This window comes from Argopecten irradians, chromosome 9 (genome assembly GCF_041381155.1).
Source record: "Argopecten irradians isolate NY chromosome 9, Ai_NY, whole genome shotgun sequence".
Classification (NCBI taxonomy): Eukaryota; Metazoa; Mollusca; class Bivalvia; order Pectinida; family Pectinidae; genus Argopecten; species Argopecten irradians.
In genome coordinates this window covers 25,680,520-25,694,087 of record NC_091142.1, presented here as the reverse complement: position 1 = coordinate 25,694,087, position 13,568 = coordinate 25,680,520, and the positions used below count along the sequence as shown (strand labels likewise).

General features: G+C 33.7%; 1 protein-coding gene across 1 annotated transcript; it reads left to right on the top strand.

Moving 5' to 3' along the window:
* Window positions 1-3,136: 3,136 nt before the first annotated feature.
* LOC138330910 (ribosomal RNA small subunit methyltransferase NEP1-like) lies at window positions 3,137-7,113 on the top strand. The gene is made up of 4 exons (XM_069278394.1): window positions 3,137-3,379; window positions 4,963-5,021; window positions 5,346-5,495; window positions 6,983-7,113. The coding sequence occupies exons 1-4, from the start codon at window positions 3,247-3,249 to the stop codon at window positions 7,094-7,096; spliced, it is 456 nt and encodes a 151-aa protein (XP_069134495.1). The 5' UTR covers window positions 3,137-3,246; the 3' UTR covers window positions 7,097-7,113.
* The last annotated feature ends 6,455 nt before the right edge of the window (window positions 7,114-13,568 follow it).

The following is a 13,568-nucleotide window of genomic DNA, read 5'->3' as shown; positions in this document are numbered from 1 at the left end:
CAGAGATATATTTACTAAATAAAATCTCGCATAGTTCTATATAGTTATAGATGTTGTAATTAAAATTAAACACTAAAGATTTAAAACCTTGGATTATTTTCAAAATGATGAATGTATTCTTTGCTCGATCCCTACATTTAGCTGTAACATTACCTTGTCTGTCTAGGTTTGAATATACCTGGATACCATGTCCACCTGTACATGTGGTGTAGTCCTCTCGCTACAAGCCATACAATACCATGTCTAAGGGTGCTGTTTATGATCGGTAAAAAATCCTAAAATTCGAATGCTTTCTATGAGAAGTACTTTGAATTAAAGCATAATCATATGGAGGAAAATTCGTAAACGGTAAGTGAAAGAGGATCTACGAGTTAATTATTCAAACAATTTGCGAGACAATCGGCAAGGGAGAGTGCTACTGGCACTGATTCGATATATTCAGGTAATTATTGGTGTAATTTCCGAAGAAGTATAAATTAGTATCAAAGGTTAATGCATACATATATATTATGTATTTTGCGACGACCTTCATAATCGTGCGAAATTAATGAAAAATTGACCTTCCGAGATAATTTTGTCGACCAGTCGAGTTATAACTGGATTGATATATTGTTATGGAAATTGTTCTCCATTGATGCTTAAGGATGTTGATAAAACTTGTTGATATTTATCACACTATCAAAATAGACACAACGTGAGTATAGGTGTGAAAGAAAGTGTGGAAAAAACACACCACAAAGTTTCGAAATGAAACCATCACGTGGCCAGGACCGACTTTATTTTCATGCCTGCACCACCGAATCCAGTTTTAGCTCTGTCTCTCGTTTAGGTACATATTTCTTTGAATATATGACAAAACTCACGCTTTTCAATCATGATATGACATTCCCGTTATACTGTGCACGAAATACAGGACAAAGTATAATACAATAAAGCATCAATTTCGCTTCTACGAATTGGTGAATAACTCTACTGTTCCGTGGGTAACTTGTATATTTGGATTCTTGGCCGTGAGTTGAACACCGAGCAAATATTTATCACGGACGTACTTTAAACGACATTTTTCTATGTAAAAGAAGCGTTCCACGAGCGTAAAAGCCCCGGTGTATACGTACTCTCAGTCTGTGTACATCCACTATGAGCAGATTCCAACTACCAGGTACACCTGTTGCCGAGGATGAAATCTTATGTAGGCTTGTGGATATATATCTGTGGGTTATTTATTAGTTATTTGTTACATGTTTTGTACGTGCAAAATATCTCCGAAAAGGGGCTTTATAGGTGCATATTGTACTGGAAATTAAGGTTTTAGGAAGTATTTAGCGAGAACTTAATGTCTAACAGATATATTTCTGGTTTCTTATTGATTTCTTTCTTTCTTTATTAGATTTTCTCATCTAAATAATGATGTTTAAATCTCATTGTATCAATGATCAAACTGCAATAACATCTGACAACATCAATATCGCGGACAAATATGTGCCGTACAGTTTCATGATGACATCGACATTATTTCCAAGTATGTTAATTCATTAAATTTTGTAATCGGCCTAAAAGTATTTCTGTCTTGTTATTGGATACTAAATTAATATTCTAGGAGATATTCATAATTAACTTGATAAACTAATTTTAAAGTAATCTATTAGATATTAGATATATTTAGCATATCGACTCGGTGTTTCCATTTTTAGAAACACCGAGTTAATATTCCTACTGTGGCGTCACTCCCAAGTCAATATTGCGATTATGACGTCACACTATCCCAACGTTGAGTTCTTTGGAAAGATGTAGTCGAGTCATTCGCCATGCAATTCTATATCATGCAGAGTATTCGGTCTTTGCATTCAATTATTACACCATGTGGACGGTTACTATTAGTATAATATTCTCCCATCATTATAAAACCTTATGTGCAGTCAAAAATCGGTATGAACTGTGATGAATGTTATCAAACAATTATCATATTGTAATTTACAGAGTAATCGCCCTTTACAATAATAATAATATTTATCATGTGAACACCAACTATATAATTTGAGCATGCTCAGACAATATTCACGATTCAATTGGGGCATGTCAACATACCATAGGAATGTTTTATGTGGATAACACAAATAATTCTGCGAAACAGGTCCCGACATGGTCATTTTAAGCAAGTCTGGCGAATAGGGAATCAAATGTAAAATGTTAACATAGCATAGATTAAGAAGACAGATATGTTTTATATGATAAATACATGTACAGTTGATTATGACATAATGTTTCTATACGTAACGTATGGTCACGTATCAGACAAAAATTACTTAAAAGAGCACTGCAAGAAGCGCGGAAGAACGATTTAAATCTGTTTACTGTTCTTTAAAGTAAAACCAACATGAAAGTCGATTTAAAATCCAACTTAAAAGATTAAATCGTAACCAAATTGAGACTGTCGAAAGTGGTTCATTTTAAATTCAGAAGGAGTAAATATTGAGAAATAAATAAAACGAAAATAAGAACTTATTACTTATGTCGAAGTTTGATGCAACCTGCGAAAATCAACATTAGAATAAAATGAAATATAACAAATTCGAAGCTAGGTAAACTTTTAATTGTAAAGTGTCGTTTAAAAGGAATTGACAACACAAAGAGCGACAATAAAATAGGTGTTTGTGTTGTAAACAAAACGAGTAAGAGTCGTGTTAGAACACTGACAATTGAAAGAGGGTGTGTTTCCGGTTGGTTAAATAGCCTTCAAAAATAAACTTTCGGGTATTACAAGAAAAGGCCAAATATTGTGTGTAAGAAAATATAGTATAAACAAATGTAAATAATTATGTCTTACACTGTCCCTCAGCTGATTTTGCTAAAAAGAAGATATATCAATAGCCAGGCATTGTATTGCAGCTAGTAGTTAAGTAACTGTTGTCCTGTCGTGGCCCATTCCATAGTGTCTGCTGACTCTAGTCCCATCTAGAAATGCTTCAAGTATTTGAGAAGTAACATTTGTGCATGAAAATTAAGTATTACAAACTTAAGAATTATAAATGTCATGCTACCTTGAGGTGGCTTGATTCAGTTGATTGATCGTTAATGGGGTCAAAATTATAATTTTGTAAAATGGTGAGTTGTGAATTGTTTGTCTCCTCTAATGATGCAAAAATATCAAATATGGGCACCATGTAAATATCAGGGTAAGATTATGGCACACATGTGACACCAGAACATCCACATATTATTGTTTTGACTTTGTTTCAGTGTTTGCTGATGCTTATGGACAGTCCTCTGAATCGAGCAGGACTGCTACAGGTTTACATCCACACAGAGAAAAATGTCCTCATAGAAATCAACCCACAGACGAGGATTCCTCGCACGTTCGACAGATTCTGTGGACTCATGGGTAAGGTTGTAAAGTGTAAGATGAAGATTCAATCGCAACAAGTGATTGCCATTGAATCTCCACCTTAATCTACTCACTGCATCGGTCGCCTGGCATACCTGTAGGTATCCAAGCTCGGATATAGGAACCTACAGACCCTTAACGAGAAGTAATTATATATATACAACGATAACAGGACATTAAAAATCCAAGATGGCGACCTCATAGATCGATGTTATCAGGCGGGTTGTCCGCAAATAAGACCCCCCATCACTTTTGACCTTTATTTCTTCTCTGGGAGGGGGGTCTTATTTGCGGTGAAATACGGTAGTGTTGGCTCAATCCCTGATGTTTGTATTAAGAAAATTTACATACCGTATACTATCCTATAAGACCTACTTGTAAATTATTGATACTGTAAATATAATACCCTATTCGACCCAATAAGAGTTTAAAAATTGAGAAAGTGAAGGGCTGCTTCATAGGACCAAATTTCACAAAATTATTTCACAAAATAAGCCATTTATCAATTTTCAATAGAAATCAAATATGTACACAGTTTTCATAGTTTTAGTCTGCATTTAATTTGTAGTAAGTGAAATTTTGGGGAGGGGCACTAATATGAACACTGGCACTTATTGGGCAGCGTTTGAAATTAACGTCTGTCCGTCTGACTGGCAACTTTATAGAAGGGCAGACAATTTTTGCCATGTAGCTAGTCCTTTGAACGGCAACTTTTGGTCCGTATAGAGTACTAAAGATATACAAAACAAAAATAGCAATGCCATTGTAGAACGGCTGAAAATCATACTGTACCAATCAAATTTTTGTGATTATTAATATTCTGGTTTACAGTCAACTTTGTTGAGAACACACGATACTTAAACAGATATGTGGGTATTTTTGTTAGTAAATTTATTACTTTGCTAGTATATAAACTACAAGGATGAATTACAACTTTGTAAGGACCAATAACTTTTAGTCAGGACCAGTAACTTTTAGGGTCATCAGGTCCTTAGGACCAGCTGGAAAAAAACCTTCAGGGAGAACACTGTTATTGGGTCAAATATATTCTCAATACTCCAGGGGTTACTATCACTGTTATTATATCCACTCCTGGACTACCAGGGTATGTCATAGTAAAACTGAAGGCAACATAAGACTAGGGTAATTTAAACTCATTTTGGTCCAGTGATGTACATCAAAATAATCGAATATTGGTACACTGTGGTTGACTGTGTGGCTTTGAAGTTTGGGGTTGCTCTCGCTGTAATCTTGAAAGGAAGTCTACAGGCCATTAAGAAGATTGTCTGCAAAGATCTGGCATCTATATAGACCATAGATGCCATAGGAAGACAGTTTGATGCTTTAATAACCATTATGATGATTGCACAAATTCATCATTGCACATAAATGTTCAGAATTGATTTTGTTCTAAAATTCTGTAATATTTCAAGACTTTGTTGTGATATAGCGTACCATACATGGAAATTGAAAAATATAGTTTTTGATAATTCTAAATAAAAGTTTTTGTCAACATATGGATTTAAATCCTTAAAGATTTTAAAATATTTGATTTTAGAATATGTGTTATATTCTTACAGTACAGTTACTACGGAAACTTAGCATCCATGCAGCAGACGGACCACAGAAACTACTCAAGGTAAAAAAGAAGTACATTTGAGTTTAACGGGACGACCCTAACACTTTCTAATTTGTTGGTTAAATTAATGCTGCATAAAAGTAAAATGATGTAGTAAAACATTGAGATGATATATTATTAATCTCTAAGTTTTAAAATCAGGTGTAGTTTACACAACAGGGTCATTTTATATGGCTTTTATCTTTAGAGAACAAACACATTCTATTAATCCTAAATTGAGTTTGACTTCATCAGTCATTTTGAAGAAGACAAACATTCATTAATGGGATATGCCTACATATATGTGCAACACATATTGGTTAGTATTTATTTCTGGGGTTTAAGGTGATAAAGAATCCAGTAACGGACCATTTACCTATTGGATGTCAGAAGATTGGCACCTCTTTCACTGCCGAAGTCTGTCCTGACCTTAAGGAGATTATCCCTGATGATGAACCTGTTGTGTTTGTGATAGGAGCCATGGCCCATGGCAAGGTAAACATTTCTTGTTAGGGAATCAGGAGGAAATGATGAGCATAGAAAGAAGAAAAGTTTTAGGTTTCAACAGTATTAAGGTATTATCCTGTTTTCACAGTGACACTGTATAGTTGGTTTATGGTATTCGTGGGTTAAAATTTCAGCCTTTCTTAGACAGAATTTGACTTGTATATGGCGGTTCATTTAGAGTACACTCAGGTTTTTGTAATATATATCTCCATAACATCAAAAATATATTCAAGTTAATCTTTAGATATACTCTCATCAGATGGTTGTACCATGTAGACCTATGTCACTTTAAGTACCCTTTCACTTTTCCATACCACGAGGTTTTTTCTTATCTCGAATGAAATTTTCTATTGAATTAAGGAATGATTTTTATTTTTTGTTGTTTACTTGTGTGTAAACTGCATTTTTTGTACAGATATTCTAAATGACGCACGTCAGCGCATCATGTTGAAATATCTGTACAAAAAATGCAGTTTACACACCAGTAAACAACAAAAAATTAAAAACATTCCTTATATTTACATTTCGACTGACCATTTTATTTAAATTTAGTGTTCCGGTGAAATAAAACTTCGTTTTTTCAACGTTATACGATTGATGGAACAGCTGAGTAATTGATGGAATTGCAAAACAGCTGGCTCCAATTTGGCGGGAAAATGTGTCAAGTTCCGGGAGTAAATAAAATTGCACAATAACTTCAGCGTTTTTAATCCATTTATTCCATATGTTTTAATTTTTTTATGTTTTTAATATTAACACAATGCTTTCCATTTCATTCAAACTGATGTTGATATCGAACCTTTTTCATGGCATATATTTTGGCCTAACCGGATGCGCATTCACATAAGGGCTGAAGTCAGTGATTTGGTTTGTGTTCTTGTGCAGCAGCCCCTCTGCGTTTACGCAAGTGTAAACGATTGCCCGGTTAGTAAGGTTATAAAGGAAGGTGAAAACGGAAATGTAAATATAGGAGATTGAATGTAGTTTCTATATTTTATTTCTTTTGCAACTTGATAAGACATAGATTACCTCCCCTGGTATGCAAATAAGATCAGACCTGTTGCAGAGACAAAAGTTATCAAGCCTAATTTTAGTGTTGATTATAGTGGTGTCAAATCTACCAACTGACTTAGGACTTACTTTGGGGAATAAGTTTATGAAATATCAAAAATTGACCAAATTATGCACTCCTTTTTTTTAAATTTATTTTTTATTTTTTATTTTTTTTTCCAAAAAATATACACAACACAACATGTACAGAAGATACATGAAAGACAAGTACAATAGAAGTGACATTTGAAGAATTATTTCAAATTGCATATTTCAACATATGTACATGTATTTACAAGTATCACTCGTATTAACATTATAACAAAAGATTGTTTCTTGTGACATGATTAATGACGTTTTTATGCGCTCCTTATTTATTATTTTTTGTAGAATACTTAATTATTTCTTTTTTTTCTTCCTCACAGATTGATGTACCCTACACAGAGAAAACTGTTTCATTCAGTAACTATCCACTTTCTGCAGCCCTCGCGTGTGCCAAGTTATGTAATGCAGTTGAGGAAAAATGGAATATCAAATAAAACTTACATGTATGTTGCTTCCTACTTTGTTGACCAGTTTGTTTAAAGTGAATAGTCGGGCAAAAGAAGGCTTAAGTCGGTTAAAATGGTGTTAATATATTTAGTATAATTTCTTATGAAATAGAAAAATAAAATATCCTGTCAAAATCGCTCTGCACGCGAAGAAATTAATTTATAGTAAAGGAATCCTAAAACGTCCTCCCGGCTGCCTATATCCGTGTTGACATTCCCATGTAGCCTCGCTTTCAGAATTTATTTTTAGAACAGTGTTAAATTTATATGGGGCTTTCCATAATTTCAATGGTCTAAACTGGACAAAGTAAGCACAATTTGATCGTCATTTTGATATGTTGGAACTTTTGGAAGGCCAATGAACGCATTTATACTTGTTTTCATTGCCCGACTATGCACTTTAACTATATACAATTAAATTTTGTTATTCAGCCACATAATTGCTATACTGACATCCGTTTTGAGAACCATGTGACAACCATGTCAACCATGTCTTTCTGTTAACTAATATCAAATAACGAAACATTATTGCCTCTACTTCTATTAACAGTAAAATACAAGAATTTTCCTTCTGAATCATTTGTACAATTAAACATTGCTCTACAGTATATTGTCCGCTAAACCTGCCTATATTATTAGGCTTTTTTTTTTTTTAAATTTTTTTGCCTTATATATATTAGGCAAAAAATTTTTTTTAAAAAGCCTAATAATATAGGCAGGTTTAGCGGACTATACAGTTTACAGTACAAACATTTATCCCGCCTCAGAATCTTATATTATGTTTGGTTAAAATGATTTCAAATGATATCAAAGAAAGATATAGTACTATATGAGTTTAGTAGAAATCCTATTGGGTTTGGCCAAGATGGCGATCAAGTAACACTTCAGGACAATGGCACTCAGAGAGATGGAAACAAAACATGTGAATGATATGCTGATGACCACATTGAAAACCCCAACAAAATCGGCAAGGCTTATTTAGGATTACCAGTATTTAACAGAAATTGACCAAATATTTTAGTCATTCAATGGGGTGAAAATTACTTCAGTTTGGAGTCATTTTAGTTTCCATACATAAAGCATTTTGTAGTTCTTTGATTGAAAGGGCCTTCGACGGGATCAATATGTTACACAGTTTGTTAGTGACCTAATACGACAAGTTTATTTAAGATCCGATATTTTTCCGTATTAGATCACTAACAAACTGTGTAACTAGTATTACATCTGATTTAACAAAAAAAAAAAAAAAAATAAGATCCAGATGGCCTGTATCGCTCATCTGGTTTATTTAAAGATACTCCACCGCTGGCAGAGCATAAATGACATTCATTATTTGAACAATAATTGGTGTTTAATCTTATATATATATGTCTAATTAACACAAAAAATAGTATAAAATAAATTATTTTGCCTTTGGTGCATGCGCAAACAGTTCTTCATTTCATATAGAATATAGTGCCACAGATTTTTTTCGCGATGCAATTAATCATTTTTTATATTTTAAACTTAAAGTGAAATTAAAAGTTCAACCTTTTCAATGGTGGAAATGGTGTAAAGTAAGTAACTTTTGTACCTGATGAAAAATACTAAATCGTCTGCTCCTGTTTTTGATAGTGAAAAAATACCATTTGTTAGCGGTGGAGCATCTTTAAGAAACATATCTAACAAACATTTATCACACTTTGGACTTGACACAATAGGGCCATGTAAATTAAAAAAATTTAAAGAGAGTTTTTGATAAACGTATGATTCCCATTCATAAAATTCAGAGAAGTTTGGCCAAATCAGCCCTGCCCCTCAAAATAACATTTGCTGAAATATGAGATGATTTGACAGGATATAATGGATTCTAGTCGCTTCCCATGTATTGCCATGGACAACCGACTTCAGAATAATAGTAGATGAAATATTCCCATCGATAATCTGAATATACAAAGATTAATACAATACTTAAATCCATTTCGAATATTTTAATTAGAATACACAGTTGTGTGCCAAATGTCTTCGTAATTTTTATTTTCCCAATATATTCTATGTATTTTTACAATTTTTCTTGATCTCATCTAGGTGTGGATTTTAATCAAATTTGGCATACTTGTAGAAAATTATCTACACTTTCAGCTAAAAATATTTACATAATTTTCTTTTATGCACTTTTTGAGAAAACCGTATTTCATTACCACGCAAGACATGTACATATATTATCATAATGATTGACATTTTGATGGTCTTCAGTGAATTTGCACATTGATGTGAACCCAGTCTTCTCGTAACCTTTTGAACTCTGGTACTTAGTACACCAGATCATAACTGACGATATCAGTTCTGGAAATTATCATACATTAGGTTTAGTTGTAACATATAGATACCCTGCAGTGGCAATGTATATCTTTGAAATCATATGTATATGTCCGCTGTGCGTAAACTTTTCATTCAAACGACTTCTTCTCAATAACCAAAAGGTCCAGGGTGCGGACATTTGGCCTGCAGTATGCTGGGATGAAGAGCTACCAAGTTTGTTCACATTCAAGGTCAGGGGTCTAAAAGGTTGAAAAGACTTCTTGTGAATAAGCCGAGAGACCTGATATTTGGCCTGTGACATGCTGGGATGAAGGGCTACCAATTCGTTTGTTCATATGAATGACTTTGACTACCATTGAAAGTCACTGGTGACAAATAGGCTAAAATCTGAACGACTTCTTGTGAATAACGAAAGAGTCTAGAGACATGATGTTTTGCAAGTGACATGCTGGGATGAAGAGCTACAAAGTTTGTTCATATGAATGACTTTGACTACCATTGAATGTTACAGGGGTCAATTAGGTTAAAATTTTTAAACGACTTAATGTAAATAACTAAAAGGCCAAGAGACCTTATATTGAACCTTGGACATGCTGGTATGAAGGACTACCAAGTTTCCTCAAATGAATGACCTTGACCTTCATTCAAGGTCAAATTCATCAAATTAAAGAGTTCTTTGTATTGCCTTGATTGTTTGCCAATACTTCATATACATACATCACATCCCATCTTAAGCTGTACATGATTCAGTCAGAATTACCTGTATGTTCATTGAGGTGTGGTATTGTGCAAATAAAATATGACCGTTAAGGCCCATTGGCCTCTTGTAATATATATATATTTGTTTGCATCTTAATCAGTCGTCAGTGCTGAAATTTTCGGTACAATACTTGTACATCTACACCGTAAAGTTTACACAAATTAAAATATACGTACATGAACACATAAAAAAAGCAAGAGATCCCAGACGGATCTTGGCGCCGACCAAAGAATGATCTTATGACTCCTTTTAAAACTTTAACTATCAAAGTAAAATCTGTTGGCCATCTTGTTGAACGGTAACAAACTTAAACTATCAAATTCCAAGCACAGGGATCTGAGAATTAGTTACAGATTATATAATCATGCACTCACCAGAGTGCTCTAAAACCATTTTTAGACATTTTAGAGGTCTAGATTAAAAAACGATAAAAATCATTTTATCTGTAACTAATTCTCAGATCCCAGTGATTCCAAGATGGCTATCTGTCGGCCACCTTGTTGACCGAGCGGTCCAAAAATGCAATATACACAACTAGGGGCCTAGGGAAACCTAAGTATGAAATTTGAGACGGATCCCTTTTGTTACCGCTTTTTCTCAGCAAGTATTAAAGCAAGGATTTATAAGTGAGAAGGATTCGTGACAGTCTCTTTATACTACTAAACACCACGCGAGACGCCTATGAACCGGGAATAAAAACCGTTTTTCTCAACAAGCACTTGTCTTACCAAGTCAAACGAAACACCAATGTAAAGTTTATTAAATTTCACAACGTTTATTACTTGCTTTAAGGGCGGAAGATTTAGAAGATATGTCTTAAATTTTCGTTAAAAAATACGACTGCTCATAAAATGACGGCCCCGCTTCAGAAAGTAAGACGGTAACCCTCGCACCCGCAAGCTACATCAAAGGCTGCGCCGGCGGATATCAAAGGGAAAAGGTCGTCGCCCAACGTCACGGTCAGTGCACTCTTGTACTCCCCCAAAACCCAGTGTGACTTATCCTTCTCATATACGTCCTTGATTAAAGGGATCCGTCAGACTTGCTGAGAAAAAGTGGTAAAAAATTTCAACTTTCAAAATCTGTAATGGCTGTCTGGCGTCCACGTTGTTGAAAGATCGGCCTTAAAATGCAAAATGCACATCAGGTCCCTAGGGAAACCTACATATGAAAATTAAGAAAGATCCCTTCAGTACTTTCTGAGAAATAGCGGTAATAAGAATTGTTGACGGGCCATTGACGAAAGGCGATTTATTTAGATGGTGGGATAAAAAGTTATACCGGCGATGTATGGGGAAAACAACAAAGTGATATATTTATATGACATGCAATTATATGTATTCATCACATTGTACATAATATAATATTTGATGTGAAAGAGGCGTGGCACATATCGAACAATTGCGACCTAAATAAAAAATATCATGATGATGATTTATATCTAATATATGAATGATATTATTTGTTCAAATGTAGTTTTTAATTACAGTAAATAATTTGTGACTTTCGGTAAGGATTTCCCAAATTAAGATTCATCTTTTGATAGAACGCACCAAAGGACCATCTTTTACTATGGTCCATTTTATTCAGTGTAGCAAAATAACCTTAATCCTTCTCCTAAAAAAAAGTTCTCCGATGCGATGCGCTCGTACCAGAAAATGAGAAAACGTACATGTAGTTGATAAAGTATTTTACTTCAGTATTGGCTGTAGACTGCGTATTAAACTTGAGTATCTGGTATATACATAACTCGTGTAGTCGAAATAATCAGCGATTGGTCTCCTTATTTTCTTTTATTTTGACAAGCAATACAATGCTTTGTTTTGTCGAATGAAACAAAGAGATGAAAACCCAGAAAAGGGTGTCCTATGTAAATGATTATAATTCTCTTTCATATGTGGATATGAAGGATAGGGATATTCTACCCGAGGGTCACAAAATTTAATCCACAAGATGGAAAAGCTATTTTGACGGTAATCAGTTGATGTTACCACGTCAGCATCAGTGACGTCATAATGGTCACGTTTTGGGTGTCAGTTATACCCCCATAGACTTCATTTTGTCTTGGTTAGTTTATATAGTACATATGGCAAGTGAATGTTAATATAACAAATCAATATTCATGACTATGGGAGAACTTAATTTTATATATAAGTTGGAGAATTCCCTGGCTTTTATTCTTCAACTTGTAAATTTACCAACAAAATTGACAAACATAAAACATACATACAAATTTTGATGTTGTTATGTATGACACTAAATACATGTAGCTATGAGATAAGGGAGATAACTCCTATAGCTTTTTTATCAATACATCCTATAAAGGTCATATCATTAATCTAGGTTATAGAACTTTCTAGAATATAATCATGTATAAACAAATATGTTTGTAAACATGTTGATTTTAAGTAGAGATCTAGAATGATCTATTTCCAGAAAGTTATGTGTGTTTATTTGTTTACTGCTTTTAGTTAGATATTTCTAGAAGTAGAAGGTTCTCCAATATTCTTGAATTAGGATTTAGCTATATATACTCCAGCTGTCCAAGGCTAATCAGAACTGTAATGAGACCTGTAATAAGACATATCAAGAATTGTACAGCGCCATATAAGATTCTATTGGGAGAGCTATTGTGACTTTATCTGTGGATTATTACAACACTTTGTGTGGATTTATTCATATTGCCTGGAACTTTACAAATCATCGGTGGACATTCAATTTCCTTGTGGATTTGTGATTATTGTGAATTTGAAACCTGGAAGGATCAAGGATTATACCAGGACATTCGCATACAGATAAGTTACACTTTAAATCATCGTATTACTCTTGTACCACCACCAATTACTTTAGATATTGTAAACCATCTCTGTAAAATATTGTATATATAATTAAATTGTGTTTTGAATTTAGCTGCTGGTTTCTCCTTTCTGTTATTCGTTAATGTAACAGAATTGGGGGCTCGTGTCCGAGATCGATATTCAATTTGTGAAATCTAACTTTGAAAAATTAATTAAGAAATTTTCAAAATTTGTGTACAAACTTTGAGTTTACATTTGAAACCAACAGCTAGATAAATATGACTACTATGCAGGTAGAACAGTTTGTTAAAGCGCCATCCCTGGAAGTTCTTTTGCAAGTTAGTAAGAAGGATTTACTGTTATTGGGTAAACATTTAGGCCTTACTATCAAAACTAATTTGAGGAAAGCTGAAATTAGGAATGTAATTACAAGATATTTTGTTGACAATGGCAAATTTGACTCTAGTGCATTAGATAGTATAGAGGAAACAGTCACTTCAGAAATCCAAATTAGACAAATGGAACTTGAACATGAAATGAAAATGAAACAAATAGAGAAAGAAATGAGAGAAAGAGAAATAGAAAAGGAGTTAAGAGAAAA